The sequence below is a fragment of the Theobroma cacao genome, chromosome 9 (genome assembly GCF_000208745.1).
Source record: "Theobroma cacao cultivar B97-61/B2 chromosome 9, Criollo_cocoa_genome_V2, whole genome shotgun sequence".
NCBI classification, from domain to species: Eukaryota; Viridiplantae; Streptophyta; class Magnoliopsida; order Malvales; family Malvaceae; genus Theobroma; species Theobroma cacao.
The window spans coordinates 613,940-636,504 of NC_030858.1; the positions used below are offsets into that span (position 1 = coordinate 613,940).

Here is a 22,565-nt window from a genome sequence, read left to right on the forward strand (position 1 = left end):
TCTTTTTTTAATTGAGGTTGAGTAATTTTTTTCTCCTTTTGAATTATTGTTAGTATTAGTATCTAATATTCATATACTATTAATTAATGAATAAATTTAAAAATAAATATTCACAATTAAAAAATATTTATGATTTATTGACAACGTTACTTTAAAAAATAAAAAATAAAAGTTTAAACATGTCAACAAATGAGTGGAATAAATTTAAGTAATGTTTGACATGTTCAATGATTTCTGACCAATTTTAGATTACATTTTTTTACTAATTTATTTTTATAATTAAAAAATGAGGAGACAAAAACTATTCAACGTTCTTATAATCAGTGGTTTCAAACATGTTCATGTTTAATCAATAACAAGACTTTTTCTTCACGCAGATAATAAAAAAAGTTTCGAAATTGTCTAAATTTTTATTTTTTGATTTATAGTTATACAAATCATTGATTTTAATGAAAAATTAATAATTATTAAATTTAATATCAATTAACACTTTTTGTTTATGTGGCATAGATGTAACCACGTAACAACATTATCTAGTTGGTATTTATGTTGTAACTGATGTGATCATATAACAACTAATTTATAATAAAATTAGTTTGAATTTAACGGTTGAAAAATGAAATTTGGTTATAATAAAGTAATCGGTTTTTGTTTTTGGATAAGCAATAAGGTAATTGGTTTGTTATATACTATTTGAATCGTTAAACCGTTTGCTTTATTTTTATTATTCTAACTCATAATTATCCATTTAAACAAATTTCATTAAACTCTAAAATTTTATACATTATTTAACGACTGAACATTAAATCAAAATAAATAAATAATAATAATAATATCGTGAAGAGATGCAAGTAATGCAAAAAAGATCAAGATGGACGTCAGCATATGCTTTTTAGCCAATTCTATACGAAATCATTTCATAATCTGATATTATCTTTAATTTTCTTTTTTTCTCTCATTAATCTTGTTTGCAAATCAATCCAAATACATGTGTACAATTAAAGATCAATCAATCAGCTCCATCGCTGAAACCACTCATCTCATCAAACAATAAAGGCTACGTTTGCTGTTAATCGTTCTTCTATAAGTTTCGTGTAGTTGAGTTTCGATTAAATAAAATTAATAAATGATGCTGTCAAATCTGGCAAACTCATCTCATTATTCTATGTTTTCTTCGATACCCCTTGCCTCAAATCATGGGAATTGTAGCGTCTGAATAGGATAAGTCATATGCAATAAATGAAATCGATTCCAGCCTTTTGCTTCATCCCATCCCAATTATTTATATTCCTTTATTTGATACACAGTTAGCATATTTCATAGTCAAATATAAACGCTTCATTAATAAATAAATTTAATATTTTTTAACCTTTTTATTTTTGTACGTCATAATAAATAAATACTATATACTAAATTTCCTACCCAAACTGATATCAAAATCCCAATACAAGATACCCATACTTTATATAATCGGGTCAAATATCCGCAAACACCTATTTAAACGATACCATTACCATGAAGTAGGCTAAAACTTAATCACTCAGATGGCAGCTCAAAAATTTTGAACCCAAACTAAAATTTCTGCTATCAAACTGTAAAATTTGGTTGTATAAGGGGAAAAAAATATCATCTAATATGATCGTTAGGTCCATGGTTTTTGGCAAACTTGCGGATTAGTGTAGACATACAAACCCAAAAAGTCTCTGGAAATTTGTTGCTGAGGTGCTTGAGCAAGGCCGATATGATGTCCAGAGAAAAGCCATGGGTTTCTGGCTTCAAAGCCATGCGGATGAACATTGCTGTCCACACCTCTGGGGCCAACTTTATGGCTTGATGGAGAGAGCGAAACCCGTTAACAACTCTTGTAATAGTTGCTTGATCCTGCAAAATTTAAAGCAAATACATAAGAAATCTACCCCCAGCAATATGTTCAGCAAATTTGCATATTCATTCATCCAGTGAATTGATGATGTGTACTGGACAACTGATGTGTGATAATCGGCGTAACTACAAATAATTAGCACGAGGAAAAATTTTCTGATCAAGTAAATTGTTTTAAGTTAATAAAGCTACTTTTACCCTTTTAGCTTGTGGGATAAATCAAGAAGACATCACAAACCTCAGATTCTGAAGTTTTTCTTGCTTTACTTTCAGCATCTAGCCTACAACCCAAAACTTCATCCTGTAGAAAACTATCCGCTGCTCTAATTATATCCCGCAGGAGGAAAACCCGCACCATTAGACCCTGCTCAGATAGAATGAAAAGCAGAAGATCTTCTGTGGCAGCAACAACAGCACGGATATCAAATGACTTCCATTCCAAGGGATGTGAATCATTCTCTTCAAAGTTTGGAGGCTCCTTGGATGATTCAGAAGCCTGTTCTGATATTGCTGCTACCTGATACAAGTTGAACCCCATTAATGAAGGGAATGAGGCAAAATAGTGAACTCAAAACAGAAAATTGTCTTCATATATTAGCAGATGCAATTTCAATGTAAATATGGACTAGTCTGCATAATGTAGAAACAAAGAGAGAAGGCCTACCAAGCGCTCTAGGCGATTCCACCTAATGGATCCATTATTACAGATGAGAAGTTCCCTTAAAATTTTTCTCATATCAGGATTTGGATCTTCCAAAAGCCTCCCAATCACAAAGGGATATGCACTCTCAATAACTTTAAAATCAGGATCAAGAGCTTTTGCTGTTCCTTCTAGCGAACCAAGAGCTCTTACCACCAGAGCATAATCCGGGGGAAGGGAGAAGTTAAAACCGTACATGACATCATATAACTGGTTCATTATACTCTGAAATCCAAAATAATATAAAGAAATTGCAGGTGTCATGCTTTTGCTTCTGAAAATAGTAAAGACGGAATTTATAATATGCAGACAAGTGACCATTAAAAACAAAGAGTCTCCCAGGAGCTATCATGCCAACTTTTCAGATTTAAAAGGATGCTAACACATCTAGATTTTAGAGAGATTTGACACTCAAATGAGTCTCATGCTGCAAACCATTTGCTGGAAAGTAGAAACAGTAGTTCATGTTTCATCATAAGACAATACAAAATTAAATACTTTGCCTTAATTATGTAACATAACAAGGTAGTTATGTTTGAGAAGCAGCATACAATCTTTGATACAGATCTCTTTCCATAACTGTCAATTTTCCCTCATTAAATCAAACAAAAATAACAAGAAACATTTAAACAGACAAACTTGTAGAACTACTAATTTAACAACAGAGATGGCATTTTGAAGTGCTTATTATGCCTATGTTGTACTAATAAGAATTAAAGAGAGAAATATAGCAAATCCGAACAGAAGGTAAAGCAAGCAAACACCTGGAAGTCTCGAGATTGTCGAGTTCCATCCCCAAAAGATGCCTGCAATGCATCTGCCACTGATTGTATATCAACTCCTTCAGGAATAAATCCCAAAGAAAGAAAGTCATTTGCCAAACCCAGAGAGTCACGATTCACGAAGTGCACAAGCTGAAAGAAACAAGAACTTGTCAACACAAACACAACTTCAGGGAAATAACCATCAAAGCCCAGCACCATCATGCAAAAAAGACAAATTAAGAATGCATAAAATAAAAAACATGCTAAAAGTATCAAAGATGCCAAAGGAGGAATATGACATGAGCATGGAATAGTAACCAGGAGAAGACTATTTAGAGCCTAGGTTAATAGTTAACTGTAATTTTTCCAAGAATAACCATTACTTTATTCATTTCCATTATTTTTTTCCTACTCCTACTAAAATAAAATACCCCTGTTCATCTTCAAAAAGAGAGTTTGGTACTCATAGTTAGAGGAAAAAGACGAAATTTCAGTTTTGAAATGTTATTATCTTCATGCAAACTTATGCACCAATTCCTGTTCAATGATGCATGTAATAATCTCAATGTATCCAGAAAAACCATATTTTGAATACTAACAAATTGCTTAGAAGACCTATCATGACTACATATGACAAAATTTAAAGCAGTGCCCTGGTATAATTATCAATAGAACAGCTCTTACCACTTGAATAAGCCCTACACGATAATGGCGAGGGATATCCCCCATCATCCCAAAGTCAAGATATGCAAGGGAGCCACTACTAATAGCAAAAAGGTTTCCTGGATGTGGGTCAGCGTGGAAAAATCCCACCTCAAGCAATTGTCTCAAAGAGCAGTATACTCCCTAACAACCCGTCAAAGGAGGATAAAATCAGATTATATAGACACAGGTAGACCATATATCAGGTGCAAAAGTAATGGCTACTGTGTGACCACAAGCTGAAATTAAACAAGAAGGAAAATTTTTCATTATGAATCTCACCGGAATTACATTACCTGGTCAATCAGTTCCCTTCGGTTTAGGCGTGCCTTCTTCAGGCCAATTTCATCTGTAAGCTTAATGCCATCTACCCATTCCATTGTAAGCACACCTTTCCGTGTCAGGTCCCAATATATTTTTGGCACTTTTATTCCCTTTGCCTTTTTGTTTTTGATGGTATTCCCATCTTTAGCATTTTGATTATAAGTTTGGCCATTACCTGTACTCATAAGGAATATGTATGACTATAAATAACCACCTTAAGGACAAGTGAACAAAAAAATGAAACTAAAAGCATCAAATACAACAGCAGGCAGTGGCAACAATTTGATGTAATAGAAGGATATCATATAACATTTTTTTCACTATAAACTACACTCCCAAGAAAAATATCTATCCTTGAAATTGTTCTTTCCTTTAATGTGAAGCTTTCCAGTGTCAACTCAAACTCCCCATAACACAATACTAGGCAAGAAAACTAAAACAACTCTACAAGAAAACGAAACATCAAAGAAGATCCCAGGTCATGTACAGCTCACAAGTTAACCCCTTTAATATTTCTACTCTAGAAGAAGCCTAACAAATTGATAAATCCCATATCAGTTGGTAACCTTTAAATTACTTTATATAGACTTTAGAATTCATAAGCAATTATAAATACTTACTAGGATAGCCACCATAAAGAGAGGCAAAGCGTTCAGCATTTCTTGCCTCCAAGATGTAATCAATTTCATCAAACATGTGCCTTACCTGTTCATTTAAGAGAGACCTGAAGATGTCCATAAGCATGTACAATCTCATCAATGAAAAGATGATGGTACAAATGCAGGTTTCATACAAAAACAATATGAAAATGAATAATGTAAGCTGAATTATTGCAAGAATCACAGAATCCAAATACTAAGAACCTACTTTTACAAAGATCAAAATATAAGCATATCATTTACCAATGCATATAATATAACTGATGGTAGAAAATGCATATAAGATGCCTTTCAAAAAAAAATGCATAAAACATGATTGGCATATTTACACACTCTAAACATGGAAGACTCACCACTTCATTCACAGCTACTAACAGGTCTTTGCGAGCTTTTGCAAATCGTTTCAATTGGCCCCCAATCATATGGAATAACAGAGCATCAAGGGTCAACAAGAGTGACATACCAGGCCTCTGTACTTTAACAGCTACAAGTTCTCCAGAATGAAGATGAGCTGCAAGACATGAAGCAATGAAGCAAACATTCAGCTTAAGTATTCCCCAAAATATAGACCTTTAACAGATGCTATATCGAAAGCTGGAATATCTTTGACAGGAGAAAATGATATGAGGGAAAAAAAAAAAAAAAAGAACAGATATATTGTTTTCCCTTTCAGAAAACTGCTTGTCAACCTTTATACACCTGTCCTAAAGATGCTGCTGCAATAGGCTCTGGGCTTATATCAGAAAAAATTTCTGAAACTGGAACACCCAGTTCGGTTTCAATAGATTTTATTGCAGTATGGGTGGGAAATGGAGGAATTTGATCCTGGCATTAATAAAAAAGACTCAAATCAGAAAGAAAATCACAGATCAATGTTAATTAGTCATAAATCTCAACAACATGACCCATAATCTAATGCCTTTTGATGAAGGAATGCTTGTATACCTGCAACTTAGCAAGCTCTTGGCAATACACAGGTGGCAATATATCTGGTCTAGTGCTCAGAGCCTGCCCAAGCTGTATACACAAATAAAAGTAGGTAAAATTATAAGTTTCACCCACGAGGATTACGGGAAATAAAATAAGTAGGACTCAGCTTGGTTTTCTTTTGCTCATTGATTTTTGCTTCCAGAAGTAAAATGCAAAGAGTTTGTTTGGAGACAAAAACAAACAATTGAACAAATATAAGCATGCCTCTCTATCCCCTAATGTCTAGGAGCAACCATTGAATCTTCTCGCTCCCCATTAATATTCTGAGTTCAGACCCATAATAGAAATTTTCATGCATCTGATTCGAACTAAACAAAAAGCAGAACTGACCAGTAAAGTTACTAAATTTTGTAAAACTTTGAAACTAAAATAAACAAAGTCCGATAAGCAACTTAACAAACAAATTCAATAAAATAAAGAAAATGATAAAGAAAAAATAAAGCAACTTGCCTTAATATAGAAAGGACCCAAGCGAATTAGCACCTCACGGAACTGCAATAGTGTAAAAATTGCAATAAGCTTATTGTGACCAAAACCATAAAGAAAACTTAGTCAAATGAAAGATATGATAATTTCAACAAAAAAAAATGAGCCAAATAACATGAAATTGCTATGTTAAAAACTTCTAAACTCCTAGTACACAGTTAGCCAGATTGTGCCAAGGATCGAGTGTTTTTGTATGCTTTCATATTGGGTGCATATGGATGCATAACAGAAGCAATTCAAGTTGTTCAATAAAACATGTTGAAGAATAAAGTTCTTATAATACCTTGGCAGCACGCTTTTTCACGTCTCGAAAAAAGAATTGCCAAATGGTCAACTTCAATACATGAAATGAAATGATTGCTGCTCTATACAAAGCCAAAAATGGGCCAAACCGATAGACAACAGAAACACTTTTTGAGCTGTGTGTTCCAACGATATGCCCGAATTCACTTTCCAATGATTCTTTCCTCAACTTTGCGTACTCCGCAGAAGGGCTCTCCCCATGCACACTGAAGAAACCCCTAGAAAACCTGCATGAAAAAACTTTACAGGCTAAATCGCAATAAACATTTATTAGAGTGGCTCCCACATTTTATTTATCAGTACCTATCTAACCAAATTCCAAGCATAACGATAAGTGGTAAATATCCAGGCACTTACTGATATCGTCGCAGCAAGCATGACGAGTGCCAAGTATCCTGCGATCCCGCAATTCCAATATCTACCTGAGCTTCCAGAGAAACAGAATGACGCAGGATGGTTCCCACAGGTCTGTCATGGTGTACTGCTGCAAGAAGCATCGGTTACCAAATAACACAAACAGCAACATTCACATCACAGAACCAATACTAAATAAACAACGACGGTGAAATGTCCTCTTCGTTTCCGTTGCAAACATAAATGATCCGACCAAGTATTAGACTAGTCCGTGCTCTAACACTACTAGAAAAACATGGTTAATTTTTTTTCCCAGAAACAAAACCAAAATAATCATAACATCAAAGGAAATTAAGCTCAGTGCAGCAGTAGCAACTCAAATTATTGCCATTCAAATTGAGAGAACAACGGGTGGAAAAAAGAAGGGAAAAATGGTACCCGTGGAGAGCAATGCGAGACGGCGGCAACGGTTGAGAGTGGCGAAGACATTCCTCATCGGGTCGAATCATACAAAGGAAGGTCATGCACCCATTTGGGAGATTAACTCGTGCTGACAATTTGTTCGTGAAAATGCGTCTTTGAACGAACCTTCGCGACGCAGATTCTGCTTCCGACTGCCGAAATTTTGCCACGTTACAAGTCTACATGGCGCATCAACCGTACACCAACGGCCTCTCTCAACTCTATTAGTCGACACTCTCAACACAATACACTTAACGCAGACAGCCGGCCCAACTCGCATGTAATGGATTTAGATTGGGCTGGATTTGGGCTAAGCCTAACTCGAGGCCCATCGATAAAACAATTATACATTGTAGGAGTGAGTATTAATGGGTTCCAAGCAAAATTGATTGTCTTCAATTAATTTGGATGAATTTTTTTCGATTTTGGCATTAATCGATTAGGAGATTTAATTCATTTTGATTATTTCGATTGATTTTTTAAGTTTTAAATTTACAATCAAATCAATAAAAAAATCAATTATTAATAATATATTTCAAAATATTTCTATAAAATCAAAATAATTTATTAAACCGACAAAAATAAATCAATTTAAGTTATTTTTATATGAAAAATTGATTAACTCGATTTTCCAAATGTTAAGATCGAACTAACCAAATATTTATCCCTTGTATTCTATCCTTATAGATTGAGGAAAGAAAAAAAATCTTATGCTATTATTATAAATGTAATAACATAAACACTTATTATGAATAATAATTTATATAGTTTTTGTAATTGATGAGAACGTTATCATATGATATCTAAATGGTTTACAATTTGCAATAAGATAATAATATCCAACAAGCATTGTCTCTCATGAAAAAATGTATGAGCATGACTCATGTTATTGACACCTCTATGCTTTAAAAGCTACCATAAATACATGAGATGGAAAGTATTGATATTTGATGCCACATTTTCCCTCCAATAAATCCCAACAAGTTATTATTATTATTATTATTATTATTATTATTATTATGAATCATGAATAATTGCAACCATTAATATAGATGGTGAAACTTTTGAAAAAAATAATTACTCAAAAAAAAGTATATAGCAAAGAGAGTATTATTATTTTTTGATGAAGTTAAAGTTACAACGTAAAAATTCAATTATAATCAATATATATATATATATAAGGAAACTAATTAAACAAATTAATATAAAGTAAAAACCTAATAGTACTTGCAATTATCACTTTTTATAAATAAACTGGTTGATATTATTTTTCTCAACAAAAGAAAAAGGGAAAAGGAGAAAGAAAAAGAAAAATCTGTCTTGACTCTTGAATAGGAGAAATTTGTTGTAGGCCAATTCCCAAAGCTACAATCGGGCCCCGATCAATCGAAGAAAACCCACCCACCCACCGGATCAAACTGCAGTTACTGGTTCAGTGCTTCTCAGGCTCATCGCCCCGCCGCATAGAAACTCGAAAAACCCTGGCTTCAGGGCTTATCAGAAAGATCCTCCCTCTAAATTTTCCGGTCTCATCTCTTTCAGCAAGTCAAATGGTCAAGGAAGCGCAATCTTTGCGCCCATGGTTCCTGGATTTGGTACCCTTGTTGGTGGTTCTCTTGATAGCTGCTCATGTCTTCGCTTTGGCAAGTCTTTCACTTCACTTTTCACATTTTACCCTTTCTTTCTGATTGTTATTGTCTGCAAATTAGATATTTGATTTGTTGTTTTTTTCTTGTTACAGGTTTACTGGATTTTCAGACTAGCTACCGACAAACAGCCCCAAAGAAGAAAGGCGCACTAAGCTATACATTACATTGGAAAATTGGAGAGTACTAGGTTCGTCAAACTGTTTTTTTTTTTTTAAATTCATTGTCTCTTTACTGATTCCGTGATGTTAAGTGAATTTGGGTTAGGGGAAAATCTGCTCCTTTGTGCTTTCCATATCTGGAGAAGTGTGGGTAGAAATCAAAATAGATTTCTTTTGAAACTTTAATATGAAAATTTCAAGCTTTCTCACCTGTCTGTCTTTTGTTTCGACAAGTCTTGCTATGTTCATACATAAAAAAAAAAAAAAAAATTTGCTCATTTTGTTTGAAGTCCTATTAAATCCCCCACCCTGACCTTATTCCTTTCTGGTTTATGTTATTGTTTTGAGATGAGAGATGAGAGATGAGAAGAGGCTCAAAAAAAATATTTATTGGATATGATGACAACTGGGGTCATAATATTTTTAAAACTGTGGTTATAAGTCTTGAATTTTTTTCGATTTGGAGGTTTAATTTGGTTTTGCAGTACTAGAAGGTTTGCATTGTGGTGCATTATAGACTAGTGTGTGGATGCAAAAATTCTTCTAGATCATATGTGTGATCTTGTATTGTCTCAAATGCCTTTGTCTAAAACACCTAGGAGTTTTCAGGTGAGCACAGATATGGTGACTGTCTTGATTTAGCTAATATTTATGTTGTCTGGAAATGCTGGTGGCTGTTCTTTTTTTATGGCCTAGTTAAATAGCAATACTAGCCAAAAATGTCTAATGGGTAAAGAATACTATTGAATACAAGCTTTAGTGTTGCACAATGGGAAAAGAATCAGTTTCATTGTTCGGAAAACTTGATGTCTACCAAATTTAATGTCCATCATTTTACATTAATGATGACCTATTCCAATGAAGTTAACTATTGGATTTATGATGACTTGAACGATAATTGTGCATGTCATTTAACCCTTCTGGTTTTAAGACAGAAAATTTTCTGAAATATTGATTCGCAAGTACACAGGGAGTGTGGAAAGCAGAAGACCTCAGTTCAATATGTTAAAAACTGCTTGTAAAGGGGACTAGCATATACATGCCACCCCCATTTGGGTAGGGTAAGAAGATAAAAGGAGTGACCTTTTTATCTTAATAATGTCCATTGCACAGATATAGGTCTTTATCTATATGTCAATGCAGATTCTAAATTACTGTATTGCCTTCTTTAATTAAGTTGGTTGTGGCACTCCAATTAGCTAGTTTCCTGCTTTTTCTAGCTGTGTTTGTTTCTATTGCTACTTCTACCCTTCTGGTTAACGTTTCTATGCATGTACATCTTGTTGTCTTTTAATTAATCCAATCATCAAGGACATTAGGTTCAGTATGTCATATGTGGCTTAGATATCGTGTAATTAGTCTGTTTAGCTGCTTTATCATGATAAGCAGTTTCAATTACATTTTGATATGATTTGCTACTTGAATATAGTTCAAATGTCATCTTATGTTGTAGAAATGAGATGAGATTCTAGTCTCTCCCCCTGTTTCATATTCTCAAGAAACCAAACTATGTCTTTCTCTTTTGCAGGAGGTTCTTAATGCTGGATTCGATTCTATGTAGAGACAGATTTATAAAAGATTATAAGAAGTTTTGTGAACCCATCATGTAACTCATGCTTTATTGAACATCAGATTTGTTGCGTGGTCCATGTTTGTACATTGTTGTTCTAGAGGTTCTGGACTTTTGCCTTTCTGCTGACCAGTTGAATTGGATTATCTTTGTTACTATGTAAGATATCGGTGACTATGTGGTCACTGTTGTTCATGTTCTTTCCGTTAGCCAGGGGACATGATTGTTGAATTTCTGACCTTTCTTATTTGGGAAAAGTATTTTCAACAACATGATTACATAAATCATATTGGGGGTTTTCTGTTCCGATTGCACTTTATATTATAACGGCTGCATCTGCTGTTCTCCATTTGATACATAGCATAGGCAATAAGTCTTCTGCGATTGCTCGTGCAATATATGCATGCATGTATTTCTGGTGTTGCATTGTCATATCTCTGCACCGGCCTAAAGACAATCAACATTTAGATTGGCATTGTATATACTCGATTATGTTGGAAAGGATCTAGTTGTATAAGGCTATGAGTCTTTAGCTGTGATTTTTTTATCTGATGCAATTAGATGTCTTCATATGATTAGCCTACGTTGTTCATGGTGCAACTTTTAGCAGCATAAGTTAGACAAACCATCTCCTCTTCCTTCTTCTATAGCGTACAAACGTGGTAAGTAGATTTCCACTAATTAAATGCTTGGAAATGTGATGCGCATTCCTCGTGCCATATGCTTACCAAAATTCTCACTCTTCTTGCTTGGTCGAGAACTCCCTCATAAAACCAGCAAGTTTTGTCCAGGAATCTAGGTACGGAAACAATGCACTGTTCATAGAAAGAAATTCAGAAGTAACTCTTCTTGTCCGATTAACTCGTGTGTTTTAAAATTTTAAAACCGAACCCTATCAAATTCAATCTTGCAGGCACGGCATCCCATTTACTCTCAAGGAAGCAAAGGAAAAGCCATCGTCATCATGTCTTGTGCCTCCACTCACTAGAGAACAAAGATATTACCATAACATGCCAAGAAATTTATGACCAATTATTACAATCAAAATAAAGTGACTAATTATAAGCCAACCGACTCTATCATGGTCTCCTGCACAAAGCTAATTATTGTGATTAGCAGTTAATGAGTTGTTAATTAGCATCATTTCTCCCAAAAATTATAAAAAAAAGGAAAAAAAATCAGACCTTTATTCGATTGACGTGAGTTGTGATCACATGTTGCCGCGTGTCGTGACAGTGAAAGCCACAAGGTGACATTGCGTTGCATCCGTTACCGTTCGCCTGACCAAACCACTTCCCATCATCAATGTATTTTTTCTTCAAAATGTCGACGGTTTTCCCACGTGTCGCTATCTCCATCGTCAACCTCGATGAAGTCAAACAATGTCGTCAATTTATCCTCCCATCTTTCCTTTCCTCGCTCCATTTTCCCGTTTCGTTCTTCCCAATCTTTAATCATCCAATTACCTAATTGCCATTCGCCCTTTCTTTGGCCTTAAAAATTTTATTTTAATTTTTATAAAAAAATAAATAAAGACTTAAAACTAAAAAAATATGATATTAAATATATAGATACGAGAAGTTGATTAAACGAATATATATTTATTAAATATATTTATATATATATTTAAAATTTTAATATGATTAATTAATTATATTTTATTTATATAATTATTAATATTTAATGTTTATATGATGTGATTAAAATACAATTGTCAAATCTACAAAAAGATATGAGAGATAATATTTGATTTGAATTTTGACTCACCTACTCCCACTTCTCCAGTAACCTAACCATATACCTTTGACGGTTTAATTTAGTTAAACAAAGCCCTTATTGCAATAACAATCACAATAATATTTTTAATTATTCATCTAATTCGATAACTCATGATTATACGTCAATTATAGAAAAATGAAATAAAAAAGATATCAATGAAAGAAAAATTATGGTAATTCATTGATATTGAAATAATCCATAATCCCATCAATTGGTGTTTCTAACTATAGAATGATGATTTTGATAAGATAGTGAATGGTTTTAGTGTCCTTAATTACATAATCAAACTATTAATATGAAAGAAAATCTCTTCCGCGTGCATCTTTAAAAACTATTTTTTAAAACCAAAAGATAAAAAAAAACATTACCCATACTATATTCACATGTGTAATTGAAAAAAAAAAAGTCAAGGTGCATTTGACTTTCTAACACCGAGGGCTAGGGTGGACCAAAATTACGGCTGTTGTTTCCTTAATTAAACTTGTTTAATTGATCTACTCTACAAAATTACAAAATGAAAGGATTATAATATTAATTTATAATATGAAAAAAAGTTTATATTTAATGCACTAGTAAGGTATATATTTTATACACTATTAATGAGTCAAATACTCTCACATCAATAATAAATACAATTAAAAATTGAAAAGTAAAAAAAATATTTTTAAAAATATTTTTTTTATTTTTCACTTTTATACATTTATGATGTGATTTTATAACACTAATCACGCATCAAATATATATATTTATATTATAAAAATATTTTTATTTTTTTCATTTTCTTTGAGATATATGAAATAATGTCTTTTTTAATTTTTAATATTAAAAAATATTTAACATTTATATTATAAATAATTTAAATTTTGATGTAAAATACATTAAATCCATAATTTTTAATCCAAATTCATAAAAATAATATAAAAAAAACCCCGAAGGTTCAGAAATATGGTGGCTCTGTCGTAGTTTGGTGGAAAGTCAGGGGCACATGTCCTCTACCCTTTATCACACCACGCCGATTCGCCCCCGTCTGCCCTCCCCCACTCTTCTCACTCTACAAAGTACACCAACCTTCCTCTCTTTGCCTGATTAAATTTTGTCTTCTTATTAAAGAGGCGGAGAACAAACCGGAAGAAGAAAAAAAGAATAAATAAAAAGAGAAGAGAGGAGGAAATAGAAGAGGATATCATGTGCCCGACGAAGCAAAAACACCGGGCTTCCGCCGCGGAATCCGCCAGCCAATACTCCAGATCGGGTTCAACAGCTACTACTACTACTACTACGACTACAGCATCATCAATCCCCGTTTGGATCGCTGAGTCAATTAACGGTGGATCCTTGCGGCACGTCGACCTTGATAAAGGAACTAACGGTTGGGCATCACCCCCCGGTGATCATTTCTCTCTCCGTTCTAAAAACTACCTGACCAAACGACAAAAATCGCCTGCCGGCGACTATCTGCTCGTTCCCCTTGGTATGGACTGGCTCAAGTCCACTTCCAAGCTCGACGACGTGCTCTCCCGTCCCGACAACCGTGTTTCTCACGCGCTCAGTAAAGCTCAGTCCCAAGGCAAATCCATGAAAAGCTTCATTTTCGCCATCAATCTCCAGGTCCCAGGGAAAGATCATTATAGCGCTGTTTTTTATTTCGCCGCGGAGGATCCTATCCCTTCTGGTTCGTTGCTTTACCGGTTCATCAACGGCGACGATGCCTTCAGGAACCAACGGTTCAAGATCGTCAACAGGATCGTCAAAGGACCGTGGATCGTCAAAAAGGCTGTGGGCAATTACGCGGCGTGCTTGCTAGGTAAAGCTTTAACGTGTAATTATCATAGAGGAGCTAACTATCTTGAAATTGACGTGGATATCGCGAGCTCGGCAATCGCTAACGCGATTTTGCATCTCGCATTGGGATACGTGACGAGCGTAACAATCGATATGGGATTTGTGGTGGAAGGGCAGACCGAGAATGAGTTGCCGGAGAAGTTGATCGGTGCGGTCAGGGTTTGCCAGATGGAGATGTCGTCGGCCACTTTGATTGACCCACTTACGCCACCGATTCAGACAGCGGCGGCGCGTGGGATGGGTTGTTCTAAGGTTAATCACCATAAGTCCGGTGATGAAGATGATAATCAGATATGATGTGACGAAGGTTAATCTTAACGCCCCCTCACCCCTTTTTTTTTCTCAATTTTAAATTTAATCATTTCTCTTTTATCATATGAATTGGATTCTCTTTTCTGGAGGGGATTGATGGTTGTAGATAATAAAGTGGATAACAAATAACAATGTGCTCGGATTTTCCATCTCTTTTCTTCGTTTTCAATCCATCTTTCTTGCCTTTAATTTCCATTCTTCTGTTAATGAGTAACGAAATGGAAAAGAAGGGGCCGAAAGGAAGGGATTGTTGATAAATGAAAGCGATGTTTGGCTGTCGTTGTCGCTTTGGCGTTGCTTTTGGGCACTTGCTTGTGGTTGCTTTCTATCGTGGGGGATATTTGATATTTTTGTTTGCGTTGGCCACGACGGGTGTGGACGCCGGGATGGGGTTTCCCTTTTTGGTCACTGCCGGCCAATGTTAAGATTTAGGTGGGAAAAAAAATTGTCAGTGAAGTTGGATTAGGACGGTGGCTCCGCCGCAGTTACTGCCAAAGATGAAAAAAAGGCCGATGATGTTTCCATCATAATCCTTTGACTCCCCATGAACGAATCTTAACTGACAAAATCAGTTCGGGTACCCAAAATTAGATTTCATACATGGATTTTTGAGCTTGAACTTAGACATTTTCTCATTATTTTCTTTAATACATAAACGTTTGTTTCTTTTCTTTTAACGTCAAAATTCTTTGTTTAAATTTGTCACGGAACAATTTTAATGGTATGTACTTAGTTCAAGGTTTTTGACAAATCGGGTTTAGGGTATGGGGTATTAGATAATATTCAAAAATTGATATAATCAATTCAGATAATCGATATTTTAAAAATAATATACAAAATTTTTTAGAATTTATAATAAATATTAAAATTTTTAGCTAAATGTATTTCATATTCGTATTTAAAATATTCAAATCATAACTATTTGATCGAATATTTGTATAAAATTAATTCATTTTATTAAATTTTATCAAATATTTAATTTATTAATCAATACATAATTTTTTACTTAAAAAATTACAAAACAAGATGCGAATCTCATTTTTTTTAATTAAAAATAAAGTTATCAAAATTGATTTATGATTTCAAGAAATCAGAATAAGAAATTCAAAGCTCCCTCTTTAATTCTATTTATATTGCTGTCGGCATTTGTTGACTTTCATTGATTCCGAGGCAGAAGAGGACGAAAACTCTGTGTATTTATTCGTTTCTCAACTTTCTCATTGCTCTTTGATGTGTCTACATTAGACTTCCTTGCCTTGAATTTCTTTGTCAGGGATTCTCTTTACCGATCTCATGCATTGCCGACAGATTCTATTTGTTTATTTCATGCATGCATTTTGCTGTTATAAAACGAACATGGTAATTCAATACCATTTTGTGGGAGCAGTTGGTTCGTACCATTGTTAATGCCTATCTCTCTCTGCCTTTCGGTTATTACAATTACTATCTAAATTTTACTCGAATTTATATAATGGAATTTTTACTTAAATTTCACTCGAATCTAATTGTAAAACACTTTAACCTTATTTAATAAGATGGAATAATGTAAGATATTCAATTATAAAATACCAATTCTTGTCTCGCTTTTAATTATCAATAATGCCGTTTAAGGGCTGGTGTTATTTATTGGCTCGTGCTTTCTTGATTAAATCTAAGAATCGAACATGATCTGCTTTGCCAGCTTCCCTTCGAGATTCTAGCTAATAACGCCTTCTATAAATGAATCAATGATGTTCATATACAGTCGTTAGGCCTTATAAATATACTATTAAAATGGCTTGTTCACTCCAAGAATACCCAATAAAGGTTGAGTTTATTTTTTTTTTCTCTTTCCCTGGTGCACTCCATCCAATTTTCCTTACTTGGATCACCTTTATGCTTTTGCAGTCGTGATGAAGAAGACAGAACTAGCTTTGCCCTTTAAGGTACGGGCGTACAGCCAGCCAGAAAGAGAAAACTATGTGTTGTTGTTCTTGGGGTGTCATGATTCCTTCTTCTTCGTCTTGATTCTGAACCCAAATCCTTTTTTTTTTTTAAAAAAAAAACATAATTATGACTTTTCACTTTTTGATATTGGGAATTTGGAATCATGGTGCCTCCAGTTTAACAAGACCCGACAACTTCATGTGTAAACAGACAGCTGCGTCGGAATATTTGGGATGGCAGCATTTGTTTATCTTCTTTTTTTTGTTCTGATTGGTAACATGTTGTTTCTTTTGGCCCTGAAACAAAGGCTGCCCAAACTCATAATGATGTGGGGCTAAGAACTTTTGGTAAAGCAGAAAATTGGTGTATTTCAAACTAAATCAGATCAGCATAGTTTGCACAAGTTGATGCTTTTCACCTTAATTTTCATCCCATAGCATTGGAGGGCCTTTAGGTGACTCTCCTAACCGTTTTCTTTTGATGTCAGTGCAAAATTATCCATACTCTCAGTGCTAGGAAGGCAGATTTTGGCAGCAAAGGGATGATATACAGATCCACTTGCATCACGAGAATCCAGTTGACACTTGGAGTATGGCTAGCTAGAAGGACGGATGATTGAAACCAGACAACTGTTTTTGGATTATGCTCTTTTTGGTTTGTTTGTTTTTCCTTGAATGATAGGCATGGCCGTAGCCCCCATGGATGGTATGGTCCATATTTGGAGAGTGCTTCTAGTCAGTAGATCCTAAATGATAGCATTAACGCAAGATTCCATAATATTTTCTCTCACTCAGTTTTTGATGTCGGACTACTTACCTATTTAATCCATTGGAGTGCTTAGCGTGACATCGGAATCGACTCTGAATTGAACCTGTGTCACTATGTTAAGGTGTCATTATATTCTCTCTAAAAGTTAACTTCCTAAGATGTGCAATATCTACACTTATTCATGGATTCCGTAGACTAGTAGAGGTGGGTTGTATTGGGCTTATGAATACAGACCACAGAAAATAGATAGAGAGAGCTGGCAGTCAAGTTGATGGACTTTAGTATATATTCATTTTCAAATGAACCCGACATGGGAAGTGATCCTGTTGTTAAGGAACATGTGCATGCCCAAGAATCTGCTGTTTTTCCATACCCTGCTGGATAGGAAGAGAGATCTAAATGCAGGCGCGTCCAGAAAACCATGATTATTCGCCAGAGTGTGCAGCATTAAGTCCAAACTATAGCAGGAGCAGGACCTCCATTTGAGAACATGGGCAGTGCTGAAGAAAGTGAAGTTCAGAATATGTTTTCAAAATAAACACACAGTTTACTCTCTCACCATTTGAATCCAAACGCTTGATTTGGACACAAAACCCTAAAGTTATTCATCACAATATATTTAGCAAGAAAATTTTATTTCCTTTTTTCTTTTCCCTTACAAATTTCTCTGGTGGCCAAAAACAACGGGTAGGTCTTCCCCGTGTTTGTTACTTCAGAAAGCAGAAGGATGAGACTGGTTGTTGGCGTCCAGATTACTCATGTTTACATAATTTGACTTCCTCCAAATTCTCAGAAGAAGAAGTTTCGAGTGTAATCCCCATTTTTGTAAGCCAGGCTGAAAACAGAGTACGAGGACTGAGTCAGTATACTCTGTTTCCTTTTGTAAAGGGCTTACCCTTTCAATCAATGAAATTATTCTAATTTTCAAAAAAAAAAATCCCCATTTTTGGTCCAGAATATCTTGTAACTCCTTGAACTATATATGAGGAACAGAGCAGGTTAGGAAGATTAATCACAAAAGGATTTCTTTACTGGGGCCAGACTTGATAATAGACGTGTGGGTCGGTAAACGAGAGAACTGGTCAGCTAGACGTGATTCAAGGGGCAAATACCCGACAAGGAGTCAATGATTCCAGTAGCATACACCAGAGTATCACAACCGGGATTCGGTTGAACTTACTGGAGATTTAAGACAAAACTGATAAGATTTTCCCAACTTCGAGTGGCTAAAAAATTAACCTATAAAAAGAACTCAAACAGTGATGGAAATTCATAATCTGGACGTAATTGCTACGTTGCAGAGACTGGTAAAGGGTTTACTTATTTTTGCACGAAGACTTGCGTGTATTAACCTTGAAGTCTTCGGCGCGATCCATGACTAGAGAGCAAGAAATCAATAGAACTTTCCTTTCAAAGAATTTTCTTGGTGTCTCCTGCAAATGGTTTGATCTCTCTTTATATAAATGCTTGTTCCGAGTAGAATAAGATAATATACGCAACTGGAACCTGCTGCAATCATAAGTAATATGACCGGTTCCTCAGCATTGATGGCCATTGGCCATATTTTCTTCTGCTATATCCTGTTTTTCTCTTTTCATGCGAACAAGCCATTTGTTTATGGTACCGGAGTGGTGGAGAAACAGAAGTCGCCTGCCCTTCCAGGTTACTCTTTCTACCTTTGTTCTTTATTTCCTTATCCATCTTGGCAAATTACTGGTGCAAAGAAAAAAATCCCTCAACAGTAAACATTCCATCTTTCAGGTCCTGCACGAGGTTTGAAGGTATTCCATCGATTTGGGCCCTCCTCACCATCTGGCCGTAAGAAATCATCCGCCACTTCCAGCGGGCTTCCTGTCCAAGACGAACGCAGGGTTAAGGATGTCTATTCTGGAATATATAATCGGGGGACAAATCTTAGGAAACGGGCGCATGACCCCCCTTTTGGCCACTCTGTAGGTGCTGGCAATTATATCATCGAAGTTCGTCTCGGCACGCCCGCAAGGACTTTTAACTTGATTTTAGACACGGGGAGTTACGCAACCTGGGTACGCTGCCAACCTTGTTTGCAGGGTCGCTGTCCTGAACAACAGGAAAAGATCTATTATCCTTCTTCTTCCTCAACTTACTTGAAGGCGCCGTGTTGGCCATCGTGTAATTATAGCCAGTCATACTATGACAAATCTTACTCCTCTGGATTTTTTGTGCTTGATACGCTTGCCATAGGGCCCTTTCATGTTCCTAACTTTGCTTTTCTTTGCGCTCAAAATTATAGTGAAAGCTTTGGTGAAGCATCTGGGATACTAGCCTTAGGACAGGGCAGCACTAGCACTTCTGAACCATTCGGTGTTTACTCTTTGGTGTCCCAAACTGCAACCACTTTTGACAAGGTTTTCTGTCATTGTCTTCCCACGGCTGAAAACTCAGCAGGGTATGTGTATTTTGGCAAGGAAGCTCTTGAAAATTGCCAGAATTCTGGTACTTACACACCGCTTCTAACTAACCCAGGGAACCCAAGCCTTTACTATGTAAATCTTATTGCCATAACAATAGGCAAACAAAGATTGGAAATGCCTTCTGTATCATCACCCAGGACCATAATAGATTCAGGAACTGTCATTTCTCGTCTACCTTCGTCAGTCTATTCAAAGCTTAGCTCGGAATTTAAAGAATTGATGTCGAACTATCCTGTTGCTTCTTCTGATGGAATACTGGATACATGCTATGACCTGCAGGGGCATTACAATTATACAATACCAAAAATGGTGCTACATTTTGAAAATTTAGATGTAAATTTGGACCAAATAGCAGTTACTTGGAGAAGAGAAAACTCGTCTCGAGTTTGCTTGGCGTTCGCTGGAGCAGATGACCTCACAATCATCGGTAGTGAGCAACTGCAGAAGCTCAACGTACTCTATAACATTCAAGACAGGAAGGTAGGAATTGAGCCTGGTAATTGCTAATGACATCCAACATTTTCATACAGGAGTCTGAGCTGATGAAATGACAATAAGAGAGGCAACTGCGCGCTCCTTTATTTCTTTTAGTTGTTGGGTTTTAAATGTATAAATCCAGTTCCATCATGTCATGAATGTAATGCCCCTAAATTAGCAAGCAATTGCTTAGGTGGAATCAATCTTTTTCCTCTTAATATCTTGAATCAATACAAGTTTCTACTTAACATCTATGTTAAGAAAAATTACTGTATTCAATTTAGTACTTGGTAAGTTTGTGGTTAATGCCCCAAAGATTTGGCAAATTATGGAAATTAAGGCTGAAATCAAGTAATAAATTGTAATTGGAGAATCCTAGTACTGGGTGTGTTGCTTTTTCTTGAGTCAACCATTGGCATTTTTTGGAGCCAGAAAAAGTCCTTGGCATTTATACTAGAAAAAAGGAATACGTGCATGCTTGTTATAAAGTATCAAACCAATGCAAGAAGCTGTCAAAACAATTAATCTGTGCATTGTGTGATCCATGGCAGCTTCCCATCTTTTCACAAATCACAAGTCACAACCTCTTGCCTTCTCTCCTAATCTTTGCTGGTATTTTTCTTTAGTATTATTCAGATAAGTTACTGGTTTCAAAAGGAACAGCAGACCATCAGCATGCTGAGGAAATGCAGTCACCAAGGTCTACTTCAAGCTGCTCTTCTTCTCTGATGTTGGTTTTAAAAATTTGGCGCTGAAGTTTAGCTATGCTTCTTGTGCAATGTTCCGTTATATGTAGTCTGCAGTCTCTAAAGCATCATATATGGTTGGCTAAGCATTTTAGGTATTTCAACTAATGACAAAGCTCTAGCCATTTTTGCGAACTAGTTATAGATTGAATTTTAGTTTTAATATTTTTATCACAAAAGTTTGTATTGTAACAATCCATTTTTCAGTTCTCCACATAGCAGAAAAACAGCTCAAGGTATGAACCCTGCTCACAACTTGGACGAGAGAATTCATCTCCCAGTTCTCACCAAAATTTTCTCCAAGATGAATCAAGTTCGCTATCTCAATGGCATAAACTCAAAATAGATGATCTGGGATAGGGACCAAGGTGCCAGTTGGGGGCGACCACATTCCCTTGGCGCTGGTAATCATGTTTCCATAGTTGGTTTTGGCAGTCCAAAACAGGATTTTGTGTGGATTCTGGATGCAGGAAGTGGGATCACTTGGATGCAGTGCCAACAATGTTCTGCCCAGCAAAACTACCTTTGGGATCTTCAACTTTCTCAAATGCTGCGTGCAATTTTTCCACTTGTGATCATGACCCGACAAATCCTATTCAAGTGGCTATTATGCAATGGAAACAATTATCCTTTCGCACTCTGATAAGCTCCCAAGCTTTGTCTTTGGTTGTGACCAAAATAACAGCGATGATTTCTTTAGGCAGCAGGGTTGCTAGGCCTTGGGCAAAGTGAATATTCTCTAGTATCTCAAGCAGCCCCGGCCTCACCATCACCACAGCTACTGGACTTGTGCTACCAGGGATGTGGTATATGACATCACTAAGCATGGTACTACATTTTGGAAATTTCAGTTGAAGTTGATCTGGACCCATCTGCTGTTATCTGTCCTGACAAGGAAATAAGTGACAGATTCTGCTTGGCTTTCGCTAGCAACAATTTTACACAAGGCTTGACCAATATTCTATTCACCAATTATGAACTCTAAACGTACTCCATGAGCTACAAGATGGAATTCTAAGAGATAGTGTCCGTAGTTGCAGCTACACATGGCCAACAGATGATCTATGGAGCTTCTGTGAAGATCTTTTTTATGCTGATTCAACCATTATAATCTGAATCACTTCATTTTATATTTAAACATGGTACATGGAGTACATATCTTGTACAGCTCTCTAAGTTGCATCTATTTCTGCCTAGTCTGCAACTTGACTATGTATGGCTACTACACTGATGCTTGCCAAAGATAAGAATCTTTTTATC

At 35.6% G+C, this 22,565-nt stretch overlaps 4 protein-coding genes across 6 annotated transcripts; 3 read left to right on the top strand and 1 right to left on the bottom strand.

Annotated features, from left to right (window-relative positions):
• Positions 1,429-7,842, bottom strand: LOC18587665 (uncharacterized protein slr1919). 3 transcript variants are annotated; one of them, XM_018127606.1, is made up of 14 exons: positions 7,602-7,842; positions 7,167-7,290; positions 6,790-7,036; positions 6,471-6,512; positions 5,976-6,047; positions 5,720-5,855; positions 5,384-5,541; positions 4,992-5,076; positions 4,344-4,546; positions 4,030-4,191; positions 3,346-3,495; positions 2,546-2,806; positions 2,120-2,398; positions 1,429-1,881 (listed from the first exon to the last, which is right to left on the bottom strand). In XM_018127606.1, the coding sequence occupies exons 1-14, from the start codon at positions 7,657-7,659 to the stop codon at positions 1,627-1,629; spliced, it is 2,232 nt and encodes a 743-aa protein (XP_017983095.1). In that variant the 5' UTR covers positions 7,660-7,842; the 3' UTR covers positions 1,429-1,626. The 3 variants fall into 3 exon arrangements, with proteins under 3 accessions (XP_017983095.1, XP_007011651.2, XP_007011654.2); XM_007011589.2 differs by having other exon boundaries at positions 7,167-7,293; positions 7,602-7,830; XM_007011592.2 differs by lacking the exon at positions 2,546-2,806 and having other exon boundaries at positions 7,167-7,293; positions 7,602-7,830.
• On the top strand, positions 8,890-11,321 carry LOC18587666. The gene is made up of 3 exons (XM_007011594.2): positions 8,890-9,268; positions 9,367-9,461; positions 10,961-11,321. The coding sequence occupies exons 1-2, from the start codon at positions 9,176-9,178 to the stop codon at positions 9,424-9,426; spliced, it is 153 nt and encodes a 50-aa protein (XP_007011656.2). The 5' UTR covers positions 8,890-9,175; the 3' UTR covers positions 9,427-9,461; positions 10,961-11,321.
• LOC18587668 (protein ENHANCED DISEASE RESISTANCE 2-like) lies at positions 13,743-15,104 on the top strand. Its single transcript, XM_007011596.2, has one exon. The coding sequence runs from the start codon at positions 13,967-13,969 to the stop codon at positions 14,918-14,920; it is 954 nt and encodes a 317-aa protein (XP_007011658.2). The 5' UTR covers positions 13,743-13,966; the 3' UTR covers positions 14,921-15,104.
• On the top strand, positions 18,979-20,813 carry LOC18587669 (aspartyl protease family protein At5g10770). The gene is made up of 2 exons (XM_018126701.1): positions 18,979-19,291; positions 19,391-20,813. Exons 1-2 carry the CDS (start codon positions 19,156-19,158, stop codon positions 20,587-20,589), a joined length of 1,335 nt encoding a protein of 444 aa, XP_017982190.1. The 5' UTR covers positions 18,979-19,155; the 3' UTR covers positions 20,590-20,813.